General features: G+C 36.4%; 1 protein-coding gene across 9 annotated transcripts in view; it reads right to left on the reverse strand.

Annotated features, from left to right (window-relative positions):
• The window catches only part of MIB1 (MIB E3 ubiquitin protein ligase 1), an 86,428-nt gene that overhangs the window by 44,300 nt on the left and 17,027 nt on the right, over positions 1 to 25,101 (reverse strand). For 8 of the 9 annotated variants that reach the window (XM_075141996.1, XM_075141995.1, XM_075141994.1 and 5 more), the window contains exons 5-12: positions 17,630 to 17,696; positions 13,618 to 13,822; positions 11,826 to 12,009; positions 11,365 to 11,509; positions 10,039 to 10,172; positions 8,869 to 8,976; positions 4,809 to 5,006; positions 2,204 to 2,355 (exon numbers count right to left, since the gene is read on the reverse strand). In XM_075141996.1, coding sequence (XP_074998097.1) covers positions 2,204 to 2,355; positions 4,809 to 5,006; positions 8,869 to 8,976; positions 10,039 to 10,172; positions 11,365 to 11,509; positions 11,826 to 12,009; positions 13,618 to 13,822; positions 17,630 to 17,696 — 1,193 coding nt within the window. Of the gene's footprint in view, positions 1 to 2,203; positions 2,356 to 4,808; positions 5,007 to 8,868; positions 8,977 to 10,038; positions 10,173 to 11,364; positions 11,510 to 11,825; positions 12,010 to 13,617; positions 13,823 to 17,629; positions 17,697 to 20,805; positions 20,860 to 25,101 lie in introns of those variants that run through there. The other variant, XM_075142002.1, reaches the window with a different exon arrangement.

The following is a 25,101-nucleotide window of genomic DNA, read 5'->3' on the forward strand; positions in this document are numbered from 1 at the left end:
AAAAGCTCCAGCTTAGGTGAAACAGGAAAGCTTAGATTAGAAAAGATAGGTCCTTAAGTAAGGTTTCAAGCAGAATATATTATGTACTACTTGTGACCCATACCAGCTACAAGCTAAAGTTCAGGAGGTTATTTTTAACAGTGTTTTAAATAGCTTGTGCTTAGCGCATTTAACAGATTAGTAATATCCATTGTTCTGTATCAGATTAGAAAAAGAAAGTGGCAAATATAAAACCCTTGGTTTCATTCAGAAACAGGCCAGTGATAGAACTACAGAATCAGCAATGAAATAAACGACGAATAGTTCTAAGACGTTCTAAGTCTTAAAGAAAATACAGCTTAACTCCTAAATGAATCAAACTATTATAATAATTTTTTGGCTGGGGGAAAAAAAAAAACTATTCAAAATAGATTTTCTTTTCTTCATGAGTTTCTTTCCAGGCTGATGTGTAAAATATCTAATGCTGTGAACAAATGAAACTACTACTTCTGTGATGGAGACATTCTCTCTTTTTACATGCTTCAGAAGTGTTCAGATATAGTTGCAACCAAAACAGTAGATGTTCTAACAGCTTTTGATATCTAACTGTTTTAGATGCAAGCGAAACCCCATGTATGGGGGAACCTACACAGGGTTCAAATCACTAACACTGGAAATATTTTCCTATTCTTCCAATAAAAACTTTTGTAAAGGAGAGAGGACTCTGGGAAAAATTGCACTATGCCTCTCGTTCTACCAACCGTCAAACTGACCCAGTCTGAACTACAATTTGGATCCCTCCGTCAAAGAAAAAGCCTGCTGCTCCCAAAACATTCACCTACAGAAAAATCTTCAGCATCCCTACGAAGAGCTTTTTTTCCATACACCTTCCCTGCATCTCATGTTGAGATCACGATCACACAAACCAACTATCACAAGAGCCTCAGGAAAGCATCGCTGAACAAAAAACTAACAAGAAATACCCCACCTAGGTAACTGGAGACAGGAAACAGTACTCCTGGCTAATGCTGTCATGTAAATATGGAGAATTCACATTAAGTGAAAAAGTTACCAAGTCAGACTTGAAAGAATTGTCTTCTGAAGGCCAAAAATAAGCTCCCTTCACTAGGTCCTTGACATGTTCTCTTACAGACCTTTTATGAGCACTGTAGAAAACTGTAAACACATTTATGGTTCCTATCAACACTTCCAACCACTACTTTTACTTTGTGAAGTGTGATTGTATTCCATATACATATATAAATACTTATGTTTACTTTTTAATTATCAGTCTTGATAGCTATGCTCTAAAAGACTAACCCAGATTTTATTCCTATATTAATATACAGCCTTATTTGTCCAACTTCACTCAACTGAAAAGTACAATTTAGTAGTAAAGTTAAACAAGTAAACACACACATTTCTTATTTCATGTAAACTATACTGAATTCTCCACCATACGATAAAATATTATTGAAGTTTTGCTAGAATGACAGTTCTGAAGAATACCATATATCCACAACATAATAAGCAACCAGCAATGCAGCAATTTTTCCATTAAGTTTTATCTATGCAATATAGTTTTTGAAAGCTATCTTAACTGAAGATTGAATGTAGATGTATAGTATGCAACTAGCATAAAACAAATTATGCCTTAAAACTGATTTTTTCAGATGAGCTGCTATATAAAAGCTGAAATAAGAAATTCCTTCTATACATACTTCTAAGAAAACAAAATTAAATGTTTCTAATACTAACAAATACAATTTAACGCAACAATCCTAAGATCACTTTATAACTGCATGGTATATTTAATAATTATTCACTAAAAAGTATTCCTTAAAAACTCAAATCCCTTTCCCAATTCCAATATTTGAAAAGGGAAACATTTTTACAAATCCTATCTTAAGATCCCGTCTTAAGATCTTACTCAATAACTTACTTATCAAAACGTTTATTGGCAAAATTTTACAGGTACGACAGGAAATTTCCCAGGGATTTGGAGTTACCTGAATACAGATTAAATTAAGCAGACTAGTAGCTTCATTCTAATAATGGCTTCCCAAATATTAGAAAGATGCATATCTAAGCCACACCAAAATTTAAGAAATATAATTACATGCAAGGTTTAAGGATCTTTTGAAAGAATACCATAATTCTACCCTCCCATGCACTTCTTTGCCTTTTACAAATGATAAAATAATCTTTAAAAACAAATCTTTACCTAGGGTTTCCTCTTAGCGCAGCATGGTGAAGAGCATTAAACCCATTGTTGTTGGTGATCGTAACATCTGCTCCAGCTTCTAACAATACAGCAAGGATGTCATCACGCTTTTTACTTATTGCGTCATGAAGTGGAGTGTCACCTTCAGAATCCTAAAACCAGAAACAGCTTACATCAATTTTTGCATGCATCCACATTAAAGAAAAAAGATGCTTAAATATCACTAGGAAAACTACACAAACACAAACCAGCTCTTCAGACCTTAAAGTGTTGCTACACTGCAGAGTTCAGAGCAAGCTGCTTCTGATCTTGCTCTGGTTTTGCAAATGCTTCCGTGGGTAATCCTACCCAGGGCTCCAGTATTCTACAATTACACTACTACCAGAACGCAAACCCAGAGCTTAAGCATGCCTCGCATCTGATAGTACTCAAGACACTGGTGTAGATATCAACTTCTCTATGCCTCATATCCAGATGGAGTTGATGCCCAAGTTACAATTTATGAGTAATAGAAGGACAGCACAAAAACGAACACAACAGAAAGGAGACTAGTCAGGCAGAAGGAGGCAGGGAATTTTGAGTAATGAACGCCAAGATTGAAAAGACAGTGTGAAATAAAAGCATAAGCAAATCAAAATAAAATGCAGTCCAAGTAATAAACTTAGCCACATCTGTTGTTTTAACTGAAGCAGATCATTTTCCATGAAGCAAAGGCCAATGTCATAAGCAATATTAAACTTTTAAATTTGTTATGGCTAATACCAGATTACATTACACAAGGTACATGAAAATATTTCAGTGCATAATTGAAGAGGCAAAGAATTTATATTTTTAGCTTGATGTTTTATTTTTCAAATATCCCAAATAAGGGAAAAATACTTTTTATTCCTAGAAGCATTTTGTACATTACTTATTCAAGGACCCAAATGGTTGGACTGAAAAGGAATGCCCTAGACTAACAGTGAGAAAACACATCCATTTAAGCTTATTTGCTGCTATATAGGCAAACTCTTTAGATTTATGCTTCCAGTAAAATTCTAACACCATATAAGTCAGGAAGTCTTTTGTCACTGACACTGACTCAACTGCAAACTGACTAATACAGGAACTGAACATTTTAGCAGTACACTAATATGAAAACAAATCTTTACAATCTTTACAGTGAGAATCAAAAACCGCCAAACAAAAAGTGCCAGAAAATGGAAACACTTGAACCAGTGTAAACCCGTTTGCCAAAACTAAATTATGTAGCTTTTATTTGGTTTAATTGATCATATTTCCTGAATTTACGGTTTACAGACTAACATATGTTACTGTTTACACAGTGAATTGGCCTGAGTAGTAGAGTGCTGGCCAGTTAAATTCCAGTCATGCCTCAGTCTGACTCCCCTGTGCTCTCATCCACCAAATCAATCGCCTACTCACATTTGCACATCGGAGTTCCTCAGCACACATGCAGAATCTGCAAGTTCATTATTTTCAATGACAATTATATTTTCCAGATGGAGTTTCATAGCACCATTCTACTGAATTTTTCTGTAAAGTCAGACACATCCACTTTGGCTACCCATATATCACACATCATTATATGATATACAGTCACCCTTTATTGGGCTTAACACATCACACTCCTTATTATACCTACTGTTCAACAAATACTGAATAGGGTCTGGATGGATGTATGTTAGCTGGCTAAAAGCTCAACCTCAGCAAGAGCAAGACAGTACCTATAAAGTCAGGTGGAAGCAGATAAATAACCCATCACTATATTCACTAATTTCAAGAAAGTTTGCTCATTGTTTGTTATGTGGATAAACAGTTTCAAAAAAATCACTGATTATTGACATGGCAGAACGAGGAGGTAAATGTGTTATTACTGCGTATCTTGATTTGCCCAGGACATTACAGCTTTTTCTTTCTGTTGCAAACCTCTTCAAACTTACCCATTCTGATTTGTTTTACTAATGCACTGCATGCGGCTGCAGAATTCAGCTCATGCAGAATGTGGATGCCTGCTTGTTTGATAGCAGGTTTCTACTCTACCATCTCAACAGGAGGTTGCACTCATATGTCACGGCTTCCGCCACATTCATTATAGATAAAACTCCCTGTGAAATTATGGTACTTGAGGCCCTATGCATGAGGGCTTTTTAGATAAAAGGCTGAACATTTAAAAGAGAATCCAGCTAAATAATTCTATCCATGATAGGTCAATACTGAAAAAAGGTTTCTCTTAGCAAAACATTCCACAGTACAATCAGCCAAATAATGCAAAGCTGTAGCTTGCAGAAGGAACAAACAGCTGTGGATTCGATAGAGGAGGAATTAATCTGGAGAGAAAGTGAACAATTACAGATAACTACAGTCTGTGAAAATACCAATTAACATTAACTGACTAGAATAAATCAGGTGCCTATCTAGCTGTCAAGAAAACAAATAGATTCAATAGCATTTTTATTACAGCTGATCACATGTTGGGGTAGAAGATAACTTCACAAGGTCTGTTCCTTTCAATCCTGTTTTCCATAATTCTTCTATCACCTACACACAGCAAATCATAAAATTCAGTAGCTAAAAAGTGAATCTATATTAATATTTACTTTACCTGGAGGCTAGGATGGCAGCCAAAGTCCAGTAAAGTCTTCACAACTTGCAGATGACCTTTGTTGACAGCAATATGAAGTGGAGTCTGCCTGCGTTTGTTGCGAGCATTCAAATCTGCACTGCCTCGGTGCAAAACCTCTATCACAGCACCCTCATCACCAAAGGCTGCATGATGGACAGCCCTGTCTCCATCTTTGTCCTAAAGTAGAAACATTAATTTGACCCAATATATTCCACATTTCCTTTGCATTTAAGCAAGAAGATTAATTTAAACTGAACCATTACGCATATTTGATTTCTCTCTAAAGAGAAAGAAAAATTAGACAACCATGATACCATTCAAATACCTAATTAAAATAATTGCTCAAACCACAGCAATAGAGGATGAAGAGTCTGTTCGTATATAAACATACATATTCTATGACATATGATATTCTATACCATATACAACTATTGCCCTGAATCTGTGATGTGTTCACCAGAAACTCGTATAGATTCATTTGGGTTTCTACTACAAAACAACCGCTGTCAAAAAACAAACAAACAAAAAAAAAACCCCACAACACACCACCAAAAAACCCAAACAAACCCCGCAAAAAACCCTCACAAACAAAAGCCAACTCCCAAAACCCAGAAAACATTACACTTAGTAACCCAGGGTAACCCTCCCTGTAACCCAGGAAGGGTTACAGATTCCAAATCATGGTATAAGACAAGAGAATTGCCTTGTTCATAAAATTAAGCTAATATTTATTAGGGTTTATTACATGTGTCTTAGTTCTCAGTTAATAGATCTTTTCCAAAGGAAATTTGGGAGTGGTAGTGAAATTGATTAGAAGTTCTGATTCTATGATGATTCACAGTATTAAAGCTCTGATTAAATTCAGTTTGTTTCAGTTTCATCCAAACTGAGAATTAAGGTATGAAAGTCATAAATTTGTCAGTTTGAGTTATTTTAACATCCATAAGAGTGGACTGTGCTACATGAAACATTTTTAAATATTAATCAAGTGATTTTAACATTAATGACAGTATACAAAAGCTAAAAGTAAAATGGAAAGTACATAAGACGTCTCAATGAAATAATAGCTTGCGTAAGCTAGTTTCTAATTAAATTTTTGTGCACAGTGGAATATTACTATGTATTTGTAGGATTTAACTTTGACAATAGAGAGATACTGAAAATTGTAAGGAGGAGATAAAATCATGAGTGATCAAGGGTGCACTGATGTCTCTCTTGGATAAGCTTAGTTTCTCTTATCAATTTGCTTCCCTTTCAGCAACATTTTTCGAAAGTTATTTTTATTATGTGTAACACATTACTAATATATTTTACATCAATGCAAAGATTAATAGTTCTTAGAATAAATCATATTTGCACAATTACAAGACAACAATGAGACTATTTACAACATTTAAAAAAATAATGGAAGGAGATTTATCTGCTAATTATCAAATATATCTTTTTGGAAATATGAATACAATTTTCAAGACAGTCAGGGAACTAAACAGCAGCTTCAATAGCTTTTGATAACAAGGTATTTTTATGCCTTCCAAATCAACTCATGCTACGAAATTGTCTTCTAAGATAGCAGGATTCCTTCTCAGGCTCACAGTCAAAAGAAGCCAAAGCTTGCACATTTGGAAGGGGAAAGGACCAGAAAGGGGAACTTCTCTATATTTCTTATCTGGTTATAAAGATCATTATGTGAAACTTACCAAGAGTGCGACAGTAGTGTTAAACTGCTATGACATTTATATTTACAGAGCACTTTGTTTCACAGTTATGTAGTAATTTGTCTTTTCATATTTGCAGTCTGCAAAGTACACTGAGATACTTACTGATGAAACCCCATATAATTTATTAAATATTTTACAGTTTTAACATATTCCAATTTCGAGACACAAACCCCTGATTTTATAAAATCTTAATGTATAGAATTCCTACTTTAATGAGTAGCGGTCCAAGAAAGCACGTGCCTTCTTTTTAGCTCAGCATCAAAAAAAATCATCTCAAGAGCTAAATCCCACTGTGTAGTTTCTACACAACAGTATATTAATATACCTAGAAAAAGCTAGCAACTAATTAAGCATCTGTCCTAAGACTTATATTTAGATATAAATCTAGATATTAAAAGTACTATATTTCTACACATGCCAACAATATTGTCAGTACTGTCAATATAATAACTGATACCCATTAATTTCTGCAGACTAGGCGGCCACATATTTTTACCATATAGTACCTAGATCAGGCTTTTTGAGCTCTGTCAGTAACAAATTGTTTTCTGACTAAACAGTACTCTACATTAAGCTGACAGAGACATAAGCACAGGAGACAACAGTATGAGGGCATCCCCAGAAAATGTCATCATGAATGTTTATACCCTGCAGCAGTGACTGTAAGTGTAAATATATCCAATTTAGCTATAAAGCAGGCTAAGGAAGGATTTTTATCCATTGCTTTCATGCCACAGACAGTGAAATAAATGGACTAAATTTTTGTTCTCTGCGTAATGGGATGACTGCTGCGTCTTTGCATCACTAATTTATAGACAGCTGACATCTTCTAAAGCCTGAAACATACAATCATTAATCTAATAATATTATATACATGATTAATATTATAATAATATCTGCAATTATATAATTAACTAGGAATATCATCTTCACTTAAACAACTTAAAGTTACATGAAAAGGCTTGAAAATTCAAATAAAAATCCCTGAAAATATTTTTTTAATGCTAGTGTTACAATACTTCTGAAGCCTGAGCAAACATGAACTCTTAACAATTCTACTGCTGGCTGATTACCAGGTGTATTATCTTGAAGCTGTTTAAACAGTACTTCTACTTCCCTCTCTAATGCTTCTAACCCTTCCTTATACCAGAGAAGAAAGTATCAGTCCACCACTTGATTAACACAGCAGCTTTGATCCCATAGTACAGATGAAAAGCAGCTTAGCATATACTGTTACAAACTAGACTATGCATTGCAGTGAAAACACTACTTCTAAAATGAAGCTACTTCACAGAAATCAGACCACAGCAAGTAATTACTGCATCAAATCTAAGCCATCTTCAACATTTAGCAGAAAACCTTTATAAAGTAATGGTGTATCTGTGAATATAAAAATAATTTTAGTTCCAAGGATTACATCATCGCTTCATTAATGTATTAACATGTTATAACTTCTGTATATCAAATACAATATAGAGCTCAATGCCCAAACACCTCAAGTTATCTTTCTGTTATGCAAACAATGAGTGGGCACACTATTAACTTCTAAGCATTCTATTAGGCTTTCATTTATATTCTTAATAAGAGAAACCTGACAGATCCTTCTTGTGCTTCACAAAATGAGCAGAGGCTGCAATACCAGTGCATTCTGTGTAAGTAAATGAGGCAAAATCAATTCAAAATGCAAATACACAGTATGCTGACAGATAATTTTCTCACAAACAATAATTCTAAAAAACCTAAACAAAAAGAAATCCTTCTATTTTGCGTGAAGTTCAAAAAAAAAAAAAAACCAAGCCACAAAACCCTGAAAAACTGGAAGCAGAGTTGGCAGTTCCTACCCGAAGTTATTACTACTTTCTGCTCAAACTTGCTTTAGTTAAGAATGAAAGACTTTCTCCCAACTGAATACTGTATATAAGCAGCATGGCAAGTATCTGAGGTTGGAGATGCAGCATCCGACAACATCTTTTTCTCTGAATGCCACAGGCAGTGTGCTAGCCTATTGCATTCTACTGTTGAAATGAAACAAAGGAAAATTAAAAATGGGCTTCATCCACTACAATCACACACTAGCTTACATAGCTCTATTATATTAGCATTCTATTTCACTTCATCAGAGGTGATAAAGAACTGGATATTGACCTTTTGTAATACTGTTAATAGGAAGCTAATTTGGGAACATAATCACAGTAACAAAAGTTTTTTCACTCTGTCTGACATTTAAAAAGAAGGCAACTCCAACAGAATTGCTATTTCTGTATGTAGCAAAGTTTGAAACTTAAGGAGAGACAAAGTGTATTTTGAAATATTTAGGTTACCTCTGCTTCTACATCCACATTCTGTTTCAGAAGCAACTTCAAAATGTCGACATGGCCATTCTGACTAGCGGCTTGCATAGCTGTGTGTCCAGCACATTGTCCATTCACCTGGAAGCATATCAATACTTAGAGATAAGTTGCAAGATACACACACATATCTATGAGCCACTTTAGTAGTATACATGCAAGTTTATTAGAAAACTTAAAGCAACAGCATGCATATGAAAGTATCAAATGTGCAATTTTTAGACAGCTGCCTTTCTGGCACATACAGATAATCTCCTAGGTCTTCTCTATTTCATTTTTATAGTATTAGCTAGATTGAAAGAAAGAAGCAAGAAATTGATTTATTTCAAAATTAAGACCTTAACGATAGTTGGATTAAAAACTTTCATCTTTGGGCTATTGTAAAGGCAAGATTTTGAGAACAGGTCTCAGAATGATACCAGTTCTCTGCTCTACAGTATATTTAACTTCATTTTGTAATTTATGGTAACAACAGGAGTCAGTCTGAACAAAATACCATGTTTTGTATAATCTTGAGCTACAAATCAATCCTCAGAACTGATGGAGTTTAGTCTCTTATCTGCAAGAATTACTAGTGCTGTAGTGAGAAAAACATGTGATTGTGATTTTAAAACATATTCCCTGAACCAAGTCCTATAATTCTTAAGCATTTTCTTTTAGACTTTTCACTACTAAGCGATTAGACAAGTTGGTAAAAGGAATCTGACAGAGAGCAGATTAGATGACCTACCTCGTGAGTTAAAAAACCAAAACCAAAACAAAACCCACAACAACAGCAAAAAATCCCCAAAATCTACCCTCCTTCCTTCTATCTCCTCAAAACAAAAGAAGCTGAAGACCCTTCACTAATTGTGAGTGTTTGGTTCTCCGCCCCGACTCTGGCAGACAGAGGCTGGAAAGTATTTTAATTCACGGCAGACAATAGAACACAGAATCTGTCCAGCGAAAAAGAGTGTTAAAGCACTATTTTCACACACCCCCCAACACATTTCATAGGACAACAAATGGGAGAAGAGACACTGGAACCAGCTGTACTACATCTATGCAGACACACTAGTGACTGGCAAGGAGTATCTACGACAGCTTCACTTCCTTTAGTATTACAGATCCCCAGAACAGGTCCTCCTAAACCAGAACACTCACATCTACATCTGGTCTCTTTAGCAGGTCCTCCACTTTAGCAACATCTCCATTGGCAGCAGCTTTAACCAATTCTTCATTGAGATCTCCAGATTCTTGGGTTTCAAATAATTTCTTCAATAGCTGGGACAATCTCTCTGTAATTATTAAACAAAGGACAATTAAGATTACAATTCTAATCACTCAAGAACAGAAAAATAACACCTACATTTGTCGTGTTTCTAAAGGCACGTACACAGTAATACACAAACCACCATAAAATGTCAGCTGTAAGTTATTATTCAGTTCTGAGTAAGCGCTACACCCTAATACCCTTTAAATAGTTGAGACTGTCACATCAGACACTTCAAAACAAAGTTGACTGAACCATGAATAGCTTGTCTACTACAAAATATAGAAAGGTGGGGAGCAGGTAAAAACATTAATTTACATATTTATCTAAGAGGCTGCTTAGTCTTCTAGCTTAACTTAGGGTATATCCTGCCCGCTGTGATTTGAAACACTAAGTCATATTACTCTTCTAGCTAGTTTTATGGCCACTGTGACTTTATCTTTATTGCAGAAAACTCACTGTATCTATGCCGCTCTAGGAAAAAGTCTAGAAAACTATGTAGAAAGGTTTATTGACATTAAAGCAAATGTGTGAAGAGAAAAAAACAACTAGCTATGACCAAAAAGAGGAAAAACATTCTAGTTCAATTGATCTGTGAAATAGCCAATAGAACATAAAACACATTGGACAGTCTTTCTGCCTCGTTATTAGATGAACGAGAGCAGGGTCAACAGAACACAAATGTGATTACATAGACACAAAAAAAAAAAAAGAAATCCCACTGTAAATTAGTCAAAGGATGTCTGACTAAATTTTAAGGAAAGAATATTATCCTGAGTAACTGCTTGCAACAGATCCCTCGCTTATGCTTGCTATTCCACACCACCTATTAAACAAAGAATATGCTGCTTGCTACAGCCAGCGATACTCTCTTCATGCCTTGGTCCCTATTCCAATCTAATATCCCTTCCAATCATTTAAATTTTAAAGTCCTTAGAGCAGATCTCCAAAGACTTACGTGCACTGTGGCCAAACAGAACCCCAAATTCGATTTGGAGTTTTTTTGCACCTTATCAAGATAACAACTACCAACATCTCCATACAGACTGCAAGCTTTTTCTTGTATCTTTCTCTAAAGTATAACATCAATTAGCCAAACCCCAAGTCTGAGTATCATTAACCTTGCATACAAACTATGTACTAGTACTTATTAACAATTTTTTTAATTAACACAAATACTTGCCATACATACTTTACTGGTTATTCTTCAAACTTACCACCGGATGCGTTACTTATAGCAGATCCTGCTGATGCCACCTTCGAGACAGCTGCTGGATTATATGTCCAAGATGTCCCACAAACCTCCACCTTTAAGTCGCTGTCTGAATAGATCTGCTGGACCCGACCAACTTTACCTAAAGTCTGCATTAAAGAAAACGTCAAATGCAAATAATACTAAGACCAAAATATTTAGAAACCTGACTGTTATAATAAATCATAAATTTTATGAAGTCACTTGTTTAATAGTACAGTCACCAATAGCTTAAGCTAAATTTCATCAGGCTAAGCAGATTACTACATCTGAGCAACTATTACACCATGTTTGATGAAATACACTTTCTCTAACTTAGAAGAAAATCACTTTGACTCCCACAACCTCCAGGTATTATTATCAACCATAACTAGAAATATTATACAAGTTTTACGATTCTATGAATCCAAACATACAACTACTTACTGGAAGCATTGCTTCAGCCCACTCTCCATGACCTCTCTGAAGAAGCTTGATTCGCTCTAAGTCATAACATACTTGAACAAGGTCACCCACTTGAAATTGAGAGGTACCTCCTTCTGCACCTTGAGCAGCATCTCCACTTCGGACAACATTGGCTTTGGTGAGAACAGCTGGATTAAATGTCCACCTAGACAATTTAAAGTAGATTTTAAACATGCAAAGTGAAATACATGCTTAAAAATTATCTGTTGGACAAGATTCTGCTTGTATGCCTACAAACTTTCTGCAATTGGGTACTATGGCATATTTGTTGTTAACCATTTTTTTCCCCATAAACTTGTCTGTGGCTCATTAGTTGAGTACTTCCAGGGTAATCTTCAGAGATGTACATTTGTAAAGCAATGAAGAAATATTCTGCCTAAGGGGAAGCAAGCTGACAACAATATAATAGTCCTGAAAGTAGCTATACAGTTTTATACAGTTTTATTTTTCCAGGGAGAGAAGACGACGACTTTGGTTCAAAAGGGGAAGATCCAAGCTGTCCCAGAAAGGATTGAACTGTCAGGACGCAACATGGGAAGAACATGGGATTTCACCCCCTCCCTCCCAAGCCATAAGCTGCAACATTCAGTTATAAAAATACTCTTCAATCAAATGGATGCCCTGCATCCTAGATACACCTCAATTTTTAACCAAACGATCCTAATTCGTACTATAAATTTTACTGGTTTAGAGGCATTTAGCTGTTTTTATGCTGAGTTATATTCTAATATATAATATGGTGATCTCTCCCTTATGTGCCATTTGGTCTGGGGTTGACTTTCATTCAGCTATATGATCTAGTTGAGAAGCATCAGATAATCTTGATAAAGGGCAAAGTCAGGAAGGAAACCACAAGACAGAGCCGATCCTCTCACTGGCTTTGCAGCCATGACTGTCAGAAGAAATGCCACTCGCATCCCTTCAGCTTGTGTTAGCTCAGAAAACAGCTTTGTTTTGCATTACTTTGCAATATTAACAAACAGTATCTTGAGGGAAAGCCTGAATGAGTAATGCACTGTTAATCCTTTCTGGACAAACTGAACAGGTCAGTCTCCAAATACAACTGAAATAATATTCCATTCATCAGCTGCCTTTTAAAGAGAAGCCCAATACTTGAGAGCAAGACAACACAAAACCATGTGGACATATCAGCTCAGATCCAGCTGTAGAGCTGGGTTTGAATCCTGTTAGCATGGATGCAGCTCAAATCTAAACTGCTTGCAGGGAGTGGTTTTGGCAACAGCTTCCCCAACACTTCCCATTCTCGGTCCATATTTACATAAACTAACATCCCTTTGAATAAGACAATGCTAGATATAGATCTTGCCAAGGTCACTCTATATTAGACAAGATCCCCAACATAAAAAGTTTGTCACCTGTCCTCTTAACTCATTTTCCTGAAAACCTGCAATGCATTGCTATTACCATTTCCCTTGAAATCATGGGTTACTTTGTAATTAAACAAGAAATTACTGCTTAAAACACTATATTTTGGAAATAACGTCGTCCAGATCGTCATTCATTATTTTAGACTCAAATTTTCACGAAGTGAGAGAGGCAACAAACTTCCTTTTCCCATTAAAGCATCTTTAAAGGTAAGTCCTCATGATACATTGTAGAAGGAATATAAAAATTCTCAAGTAAATCTTAATAGACACAAAAGGAAAACAGAAAGTTTCTGGCACCAAGTGATCACAAGTGCTGAAGGCAAAGGAAGTTTGTGAGAATCAATGATGAAGGCTATAGAACAAACCTGTTGCCACTTGGATATTGTACTACAATGTCATGATCCTCATCAATGCCACAAACTGTTCCAGTTGTTGTTAAAGTTTCAAACATGCCATCAGTCCATCCTCCATGACCATGCTGCAAAGACTGCACAATTTCCAAATCAAGGTCAATGTTTACAAGGTCACCTATTTGCAGCCCACCAGGGTTTCTGTTACCATTTTGCTCACCTGAAATGGAATAAGAAGATGTTCACATGACCACACTAATTCTCCATGCAATTTAAAGAACAGAAGTTAATCTCCGAGACTCGATGTCTCTGCAACCGTAGCGGCCAATAGCTAAAAGGGAGTGAACAGGTAAAAAAGAACTCTGAGAGGCTATGCAATTGTGTGTTTCTTGTTGAGTTTTCAAGGCAAATAGCGATGACACTGGCAAATGCTAAATACTTGTGACAGGCTCCACTACGGGCTCTAACTGGGATGGTAACAACTATCATATGGTGTATGTATCTAGATACAAAAAAGCTCTGATAATTTTGAAAGAGTCATACACAAAATGCCATCTATCCACTCAGAGGCTGAAAGATAAGCAGAAAGCCCAAAGAAAGTGGGTTTTCAATTGGGTCAGTCCTTAAATGTGGAGAAAGCACTGACAAAAGAATACCTCCAAAATGACCAATGATGAAAAACTTTAACCTTATAAGAGGCGAGATGACTACAAACAAAAAAAACCCCACAAATTTAAAATTAAAATGTTTTCCCTGGACAATGCCTGCTTTCAAAAGACGTGTCATAGCAAAAATTCATTAGCTGGAGGGAAATCGCATACATTCACACACATCAAGCTGTGTTAACTGATGGGAGAACACACTTGTGGACCTGCTCGCTGCCAGAACCAGAGGATGGTATCTGGTGCCACCCACAGAACAGTGAAGAGTATGACAACTGCAGAAGTCATGTAGATTGAGTTCAATGGCAACATCAGTGACAAAGGACAGGTCGAGCAGAATTCCTTTAGTAATACTGCTGCCTCTAAGGAACAGGGGGAGTGTTTGTCTTTCCTCTTCCAAGCAAGAGGTAATAATGAAGAAAGGATCTTTGCACTGTAACAATAAGGAAGTACAAACAAATAGCCTGACACATAGAGACAAAAACATTATTTGGAGGGAGACTGATTCCAGAGCCTGAAATCCACACCAGATGTTGGCAGCACTAGTTGCAGCACTAAAAGTCTCCAGAGGAAAGAATGGCGAAGAAAAGAATCTGATACTACTGAAGAAGAAACTGCTGAGAAAGGAAACACGCCCATGAATATATGCTCATGTTCAATGGACTTTGACTTCTATGACCACCCAATGACTTCTTTCTGTCCTGGCCTTAGTTTAAAGGACCTATAGATGGAATGCAATTTTCAGTCTGCACCCTCCACCTTCACAGCACAACACACATAACATGGAAAACAGCCACTTCTGCAGAGGACAAAGTCAAAGATTAATTCTTCAGAAAAGCTACTGATACTCACTAGATAGAAAACTTAGACAGCAAACATCCCAGAGACAGCCCTGATGAGACAGGGAAGTCTAAGAAAGGAAGAGATATAAACCAGCAAAGAATTATGGAAGCATTAATTGGAGGAAAGGATCTGTAGAGGTCATCTGGTCTGATATCCCACACAAAGCTGAACTAACAACCAGCTGAGGTCAGCTGTGGCTTTGCCTGTCTGAATCCTGAAAGCCCCCAGGGACTGAGGTTCCACAACCTCTCCAAGTAACTTTTTCCAGTAATGCAATATAGAGCTCAAGGTGTAACAGAAAATTTCTTCAATATCTGATCTGAACCTCTCGAGTCACTTAAGGTGGCCTTAAGGCCACTACCATTTGTTTTTATGCCATTTGCCACTACTGAAATTTTGGTGCCATCATTTTCAATCATCCTTCGAGTGGTTGTAGGTGGCTAGTAGATTACTTCTTAATCTCCTTCTTAACAGACTAAACAAGCCCAGCTCCTCCTCCTTGCAAATCATGTCCTCTCAGTCTCTTAACCACTTTAGCAGGCCACCATCAGACCTTCTACAGTTTCTCAAAACTGGGGGGGAGGGAAGAGATGGATGGACAATGACACGAACAGGACACAGTATTCTAGACACAGCTTCATCACCATTGAAAAGAGGGGGATAATAACTTTTCCTATTTTGTTCCCCACCATCCTGCTAATACAGCCCACTATGAAATTTACCTTATTTGCATGACAGCACACTGCTGTCTCATTCAGTTTGGTATTCAGTGCAACACCTAGGTCTTCCTCAGCAAGGCTCCTCACTCAGGCATTCACAATTCCCAGTCTGGGAATTCCTGGTACATAGGCTTATTCCAACCAGAGTGCAAAACTCCTCTTCTGATTGAACTCCACGAGGTCTCCATTCACCAAATTCTTCAATTCCTCAAGGCTCTTCTGAATAAAGCTCTACTTTCAACCACACCTCTCTGCCAACTTGCTATCACCTGCAAATTGTCTGGGATCGTATTCTGTCTCATCATTAAGGTCACTGATGTGGTATTGAACAAAATCAGTCCCAGTATTTTGCCCCAACTACATACTACTCTGTATTAATTAGGCCCCTGCTGGAATAGTATTTGCACTCTACTTCGAATATGACAAAGCTTCAAAAATAACTTTCTAGTTTTTATTGCAAGCATACATTTAAATTCACAGCATGAACGTATCTGTGAACTACATTCAGAAGACAAATAAAAGGGACAGATGTTCTAACAAACAGTAAGACTGAGAAGATGGAGGATAATGTGGTAAGAATGATGAACAGAGTTCATTGTCGTCCTTCAAGAGCAACTTAATATAGTGGAAGGGGAAGAATTTAACAAAGAATAGTCTCCTACTATCTTTAGTGATTAATATTCATGCATTCAAAAACGTATCATCCTAAAAGTAAGCTACATGCAGAAAACAGACCTGTACTTTTAAAGCAAGAATGAAAATGAATAAAGGGCATGCATAAGAACCTAAGTTTACCTGTGTAATAAAGAACCAGTAAGATCCTATTTGTATTCATGTCAGGCTAAAATGACAAAATTAATTTTAAGTACAGAAGCAAGATACAAAGATCAGAGTGCCGTGGCTTTTTACTTTCAAACAATTCATCTACTTGACAGTAAATAAGTGACTTGGTTTTTTTCTAAACAAAACAGACCTTTACTGTTTTCACCTTTTCACCAATGCTGTCAATAAAAGAATAGTAGTGCTTGCACATCATACTTCAAGTACTTGTGCAAGGAAATAGATTAAGACTAGTAAACAGAGAATTCTCATCATTTCAGAAAAGCCAGTATTATCAGCTAAGTTTTCTATGCATTGAAGTATAATAAGAAACTTGAGAAGAAAAGCAACATTTTCTGTAGTGTCCAGTTTTATGACCAGGTGTTTTGCCAAGGAAATAAACATTAATAATTAAGAAATTTGTGTCCAGTAATCTATAAAATTTATCCCAACTTACCCATATTTCAAAAACGAAAACACGTGGCAATTATTTTTTATAATACACTCTGCACATGTCTACAAGCCTAGCCAAGACACTAGAGGAAATAAGTCTGTGCAATAGCTGATATGGAAAACCTCAACTAAGATTTCACAACATACACTAGTATTAGTATAAAATTACAGGTTAAGTTATATGTTCAAGTGACTCCTGTTTATGGCCATGTACATGCTACTTCATTGAGCATCTCTGAATATTTAAGACAGTCTTATAAGAATGCACAGCTATGTTTGGCTCCTTAGAAATATAGTGCACACGACTTGTGACTCAATTTATCGCTTAGTCAACACTTGACAGCTCCCTTGACATCCACTTGGCACACTGATACCAAATACATTTAGAAAAGCATTACAATTTATTATTAATGCATAGAAATGTTACCACTTACGTTTCACTAGTAAGGACAGTCCTTTTAGATGACATTTAAAGAGAAATTCACACTAATTAACACACATCAAGATAAATTTACTTTATTTTCAACTCACCTAACACAGGACAATGGTCCCTGTAGAAAGAGCCTCCTTTTGCATCTTGGACACATTTCAGGTCAGACTACGGAGAGAGATTGAGACAACTTTAGTCCTCGCTGACTGACTCTCCAGGTTAACGTAAGTCAGTGAAACTAGAACTGAAATATACTCAAGTAAGAAAGGCTGAAAATTATGTATACAAAAAACATATCCCATGAATTAGTTACTGATGTATATAATCTCAAATACTTTCCAATCTATCATCCTTGACATTCTCAAGATTTTAATAACCTTTACCAATATAAAAGGCTATAAAGTATGAGAGATTTCTAACTCAAAGGAAGGTATTAAAATAACATAAAGCTCCTTTGCATTGTTCCATAACGTTATCTTTCCTTTTAAAAAACACAAGCAAGGAAAGAAAAAAAAAAATCTGCAAACAGTGCTTGAGGCCATAGCCTTTTCTGTACCAATTACTTAATGCCTGCCAGTGCTACCCCCGCTTCCCAACCCTTTTTGACAGATACATGTTGAACTTGGAGAAGAAAACCTGGCACCCAAATTCTACAAAATAAAGAATTTCCAATTAAGAATATACAGAACACAAGGGTATTACTTTTTTTAAAAAAAACACTATGCTGAGCTAAACGTGATCTTTTTAAAGAGAAAAGTTCTAAAGCTCATCCTCCAGAAAGACTCTGTTTAATATTATCTGAGAAACAGAGGTTTCAAGTATGATAACCAACGCCTATTCATAAAGCCAGCAGAGTTCCTATAATTCTCCTTTCCTCTAGTTTTTTCCCGGTGTAAGCCTTAAAGCCAAATGGCTACCATCTGCCATTGCTCCTTATGGAACAATTCTCACTAAAGAAAGGGCATTTTTTGCACACGATGAGTTGGGAAGAAGGTAGGAAACTCTTTGCAAAATGTGTCAGAATATTCTATGGGATGGGGGAGGAAATAGAGGACAAGTGGTGATTATGATATAATCAACCAGAACTAAACAAATACTTTAACAATTATTTTTCCCACACCCAAGATTTATTGACAGACTGTGCTCCTGCAAGAGGATTAAAATGAAAACTCTCAAGTCTTCCAAATCATCAAGGCACTGACAAACACAATACTACCCTCAGTGACTTGTAACTGCTAAGCAGCCAGAAACAATACAAAATTCAGCATATATCCTGATCTACGAAGAATGTACCGCCACTTTTTGAAAAAGCGATGAAAACAGCCAGATGAAAACAATGAGATTTAGCCGCTCTTCAAATCCTTTGAGAAATCAGAGAAAGAGAGTTTGTTCAGCCCAGCAGCAGCAGGCCTGCGACAAGATGCTGCCGCCCCGTGGGCAGGTGCTGGGTTTAACTCGGCCGAAGACAAAGGGGCTGCGGTGACCATCCCAGATGGCAAGCTGATTCATTGCCCCAGACCAACAGAGATTTAACGTGCCTGGGAGCACTTGGTCTCACCCACTGAATACAAACTCTTCATGTCATGCAACAACCAGCTGCCTGCGCAGGAGTCAGAAAGGGGTATACATGCAAGAGCTGTTTTCACATTCTTCAGAGCATTCAGAATAGAGCGCGGGAGGGTCCTAAACGGTTCTCCTCCCAGCCAGGCAAAATCTGGGTGGATGATCGCTTGCATTATAGCAAGTGTAACATACAGAGCACACCGATGGCTAAAAGCTAGCAGAAGAAATAAAATATTCAGTAAAAGGCTAATTACTACCTTGCAGCAGAAATTATTAGGAAGTAGGTTAAGATACCTTAAATTTTACAGGGGAAAAAAAAAACCCACCAGGAATCTGCTCTCTTTTCTTACCCTGCCTGTACCATGCCCTACGCGTAGTTTATTTTTGGAGTATAATGATATACTTGGTTGAAAAACTAAGTGGTAGCTTGATGTTGAACCTCAGTTTCACATTTGACTTCCTTTCACTTGCGTGGTGAAACCAGTGTTAGATCACTAAGGAGTAAAACAAGAATCTGATCTAAGTATCACAGAAAAGCAAGTTAACATGTTTAATTTTTTTTTTACATAAGCCTTCACCAAAAAATTGAGGACTCAAAATGCACAGAAAGACGAGGCACTGACAGAGATTAAGGCAGTATGAAACTAACTCATATATACTGTATATACAGCAGAGAGTTCCTTCAGCAACTTTGCAAACAGCAAAAGTAATTTCAACATGATAAAGGCCTGCAAATGTCTTAAAAAACACAACCAAACCCAAAAAAGATCCTGGAGTTTTAAGATAGGAAACCGCACTTAGTTATACTTCAGTACCACAAAAGCTGGGTAAGTAACTATAATTCTACTTTTAGCACTCAGCTACTATATTTATCAGAAAAGGAAAACAAGCTTTCTTCTGCCCAAGTAGTTTAAGTGAAAAATCAGGGGTGGCGTTAAGTTCCTGGTCACCCTCCCCTGGGGACTGCGTGGCAAGAGGCCCCCCTAGTGAGGACGGAGCACAAACACAGCCGAAGGCCGGCCACACCAGGCTGCCAGCGCATTGCTGCTGCCAGCTCTGCTGTACCGCACTTCGGAGAACCCCACCAGGATTTTTACAAGTTATGAGTCTCCCTGAGTCTTGTAAATGGATTGAAATAGCGGATCATTTGGAGATGAAACATACAAGTGCAAAAGGGACTGTACCAAAACACAAGGATTGTTAAAACGCAAGTTTTAGACTCACGGTGACACCAGAAAAAGAAGTAACAACTACGAGGCTGGGCGTAAATATGTGGTGGAGACAAACATGCAAAGATGAAAACAAAACCTTCATACACTAACTTGATGGATAAATCATTCATTGAACCCTGAAAAGGATTCTTTCAAGAAACAGAAAAACAAGGCTATAGATTTTGTGGAATTTTTGTATAGTTAGAGAAGAGATGGAAGCCCCAGTTCAGCAGGAAATCATTATAATGAAAACTAAAGGAACAGCGCGAGCACAAAACATTGCATATCAGGACTTTCAGATCCATAGTAACAGCTGATGCACACAAGCAGTGGGTAATAATGGTTTTTGCCTACAGTGGAGAACTTTGGTCTTCTAGCATCTACCTTCTGACTTCCTGAAAAACTCTTTGCATTCCAGCTCTATGTGACTGGATTACATAAAGATCATGATCTGCTCAGCTAAGTGGGAAATGCAGAAAACATAACAGTTTACTTTGACTTACCATCCAATTATACCACTGAAAAAACAGCAGCAATTTCATCACTTCAGAGAAGGCAAAAAAAATGTACATTACAGCAATATCAGCAGTGTTGGCAGATGGTGTAAAAGCGCCATCATCCCTGACTTTGAAGAGGAAAACATTGCTGAAGGAGCAGCTGCCTACTGGAATAACTTAATAATTATTCCAATCAATATGGAATGCCATCCATCAAAACCAGGGAGGGGAGTCTACAGACTTGATAAGAAAACCATGTGTGCTGCTAAGAAAAAGAAGAATGTTTGATCCAGATGCACTGAAATAGCCTCTAACACCAGCAGCAAATACCAGGAAAGAAATTAATACTCATCTTATATATACCTAGATATACTAGCAGGAATGGTGCCACAGCTGCAGGTGTTTGACATAGCAATGAACACACCCATTAAAAGTCATTTTAAGTCTTTAAAATTACAACAGTTTTTGGCAAGGAAATAAGCCCTTACAAGGCAAATGGAGAAAGCCCCGTGCATGCTGCTTTGTCACCTGATTAAGATAACAAGGGACTGGATAAATCCGTAAGTTTTAGCTAAAGGTTTATAAGAAATGCTGTATTTCAAATTTAATGAACTCAAATCATTTTCAGTTTCAAGAGAAAAGTGAAAGCAATACAAGGAGAAAGTAGAAGATGGTAGAGAAAGTGAAATGACAAAGAGGTGTGAGGTATAAAAACAATAGCAACAGCTTCTCACAGAACAGATCAGACCACAGGCAAATCCCGAGTGAACGGTTTATAACCTTACTTCTATTGATTATCGGCATTTATAAAAACTTTCCATGTGTAACTTTGGGGTTTTTTTTAAGGAGGATAATTTTAAAGTCTTCCTTGTGGGTTAATACTGTAAATAACAAAATTGGAAAAGAATCAGTAAGTACATTTCTGCTTAACAGAAATATGTGACTAAGCAACTCAGTTATGGAGAGATGAAAAACTTGGCTTGGTTGAGACTACAGGAGAAATGTAGAGAAATAAGACTATGTAAACAAGAAGCAAAACAAAGTCTGCTGACAAATGCAAATAAATGCACAAGCTATAGATAAATATCTCCTTCCTCTCTGAATTCCAAAACAACTAGCCACCTAACTTTGGCTACACCGAGTAATGTAATAAAAAACTCTTGCTGCATGCATAAAGGTGGCCAAAAATCATGTTTCTGTGTTTTAATCAGTTTTGATCAGTGCCTAGAAGCAACAGAAGGACACTAAACTAACAAAATAATGAAAATTCTTGTTGCTCCTTCCTAAACCCCTCATTTTGAATGTACTGGGGACAAGATAAGGGACTAGAGAGCTGAAGATTTGACTTACGTTACAGATCTGACAGTTGTAACTGCAGCAGAAAGCATATTTCTATATATTTTATAACACTCACCTGCAATGCCTAGTATGCTAAGACATTTACCTTGTTTTTATTTTTAAAAAAGTGTTAAGTCATTCTTAAAATCCTCTAGAGTAATTTCAAGGATTATCTTTAAGGGTAACCCAAATAAATGTTGATGAACAGACATTAGGTATCTATCAGGATAAGAGAGTTTAAAGTAACGTCAAAAACACAAGGACAAGGAATCTTCTCAATTTCCTTTATGCAGTCAACTATTCAGAATTCGTGGAAAAAAGTACACAAACACAGATGGCTTACAGATTACTGTGACAATGACAGATGATAACTACAGTTACTTCTTTCAGAGGTTACACAGATGAAAGCAAGATCCTCCATAATGAAAAAAAAAGAAGAGGAGGTTAATCACAGCAAAAAAAGGCAAAAGCAAAGAAATTTGGTAGCACAAAACCAGTTCCTAAAAAATTAAACTGATTTAGGCCACTCCTGCTGATGGAACTATTTTCTCAAGTTTTTATAGCAAAATCATTCTATTAGTAAATAGTAGAATACAACGCTTATTGAAAACCAATGGAAGTTACCAGCTTTACATCCTCAGCTGTATGATACGAAGAAATAAAAACTAGAAACAAGTCCAAAAAGCTAAATCAAGATCTTCTCATTAACTCTCTAATTCCACATAGTATATCTTTTTATTGCAAAAGGCTATGTGCACACAATTCTAAAGCAGGTAATGCGGTTAACAGCTTGGTCTGGCTCTAGAATCTGAATACATAGAAATATGAAATGCAGTGTCAATAACCATATTAGCCAACAGTACTTTATTCCTATTACAGATGTAGCAAACATATTATTCAACCTAACAATATCATAAAAACAGATTTCAGTTTGGGAATTTGTGGCCTGTGGCAGCAGAAACTCCCAGATTTAAATTGCCAGGCTTCACAAAGAAAGGCAAGATGCACCCCTCTCAACTACTTCATGTGTAAACACAGCAACAGCAAACTTGAATAAAAACTCTAAGGATCTGACCACAAATAAATGCAAGTTTCCAGCCAGCACCTGCTGCCCCACCAGCCAGTCCTCATCTCTCCCAAGGAAAAGCTGGCAGGCCAGATAGATTAATTTTGAGGACCAGATGCAGCCTGTCAGCTATCAAACAAGCAACCCTGACTTACAATAATAAGCTGTGTTTCTTTAATCAGTATCATTTGCATCTGAGTCAAGTGTTATTCATTTGCAAGCAGGGGTCTCTTCCCAGCTGTATTTACATGGGCACACACTGAGTATTGTTAATTCCACATTCTCTGGACATTCTTATCCCATTTCTAAGTCCCAAGACAAGTTTGCCCCAACTTCACATGAACTTTCTGACAGTCTGTTAGTCAGCTTTACATCACGGCACATAAATAGTAGTAAATTATCATAATGAATTGTACACTTAGCAAACAATTAATCAGTTATAAAATCTAGCTTTACATTCAAATGACTATTTGTCACAGATATCCAAGAATTCATTCTGTCTGAAGTGAAAATTGCACTTGATAAAAGTAGCCGACAAAGATAAAATTCTTGTAGGAAAGGATTACAATCACGTAAGCACTACATATAAAGCCTCAAATCATCCTTTTAATACATATGTATGTACATATATTATTTATATATTATCCTATATATATAAAACATATACATATATGTAGTTTCACAAACATTTTAACAGTTTTTTGTTGTTAATTAAATGACTAACCAAATATTTTTATTTTACAAATCTGTGGGAAGGGTCATCCTTATCCATTCAAATTTACAGCTGCAGTAGCTAATCAAGTATTCTAGAAATATTTAACACTTCCTTGTGTGGCAATACTTTGGCACCAGAATAAAGTTGATTTACAAATAATAAATATATTTTTAATATTAAGGTAATAAACTATTTAAAAACAGAATATAACTTATCTTAAATGTATTTTTTCTGAGGCCAGAAGGAATCTTTGATGATTCCACAGCACTCCTACTATGCAGTTTTAACATAGTAACTGAAATTGCAACAAAAAAAAAAATCAGTTGATCTGTATCTCATTCTATCTAGATTTTGCAATTGTGCTCCTTCTCCAAGCATCACAATCAAATACAGGGGGGAAGATACCAACCATTGGTTTAATAATATTATACTACAGAATACTACATATAACTTACTTTCCCTTTTGCCAGTATATAAAGAATTTTCCTTAGAACTGGGGGGCACCATGAAGGACATAATTCAATACTGACTTATATTTTATCCTTAGCACCTTCATACATCAGAAAAGCTGACTTGCACTAAAAATGTTTAGTCTTTTTAAGCCTGACACTAAAATAGGTATTTACTGCAAAAGTGATATTTAGTATTTAATTTTTATTATAAAAATAAACTTTATTTCAACTGAGGCTATAAGGCAAATATTTTATTTTCAAAAAAAGCAGTCTAGTCGTTGTTTAACGTTTTATTACTGATACACATCTGACAAGATGACACTTCAATGTTAAGTTAACATGGTTTTCCTCTGCAGTATCAAACAAAAATCATGCAAAGAAAATGCTAATGAAGATGTTATAAGCAGTTGATAATCAAAGTAACCTTTCCCTGACCCACATTAGGATAAGAAAACCCAGCAACAGAAGGCACTTCGGCTACAGTCTGACCCATTTTCTCTCTAAAGCTGTAGAAATAGCTGTAGAAGCTAGGCAGTGAAAAAGAAAAATTTAGTGCTAAAGCAAATTAAAGTTGTAACTTAATTCAACATCTTTCCATTGACTCAAGAGGATTCTGAGTGTTGCCAGTAATTTAAAAACTGCAAATCTTACAGTAATCACACCAAAATTTGAAGTGAACTGAAGAGTTCAGGAGTTTAAGAAATAGGGTCTTTAAAAGTTCATGACTAAGC

This window comes from Calonectris borealis, chromosome 2, assembly GCF_964195595.1.
Source record: "Calonectris borealis chromosome 2, bCalBor7.hap1.2, whole genome shotgun sequence".
Classification (NCBI taxonomy): Eukaryota; Metazoa; Chordata; class Aves; order Procellariiformes; family Procellariidae; genus Calonectris; species Calonectris borealis.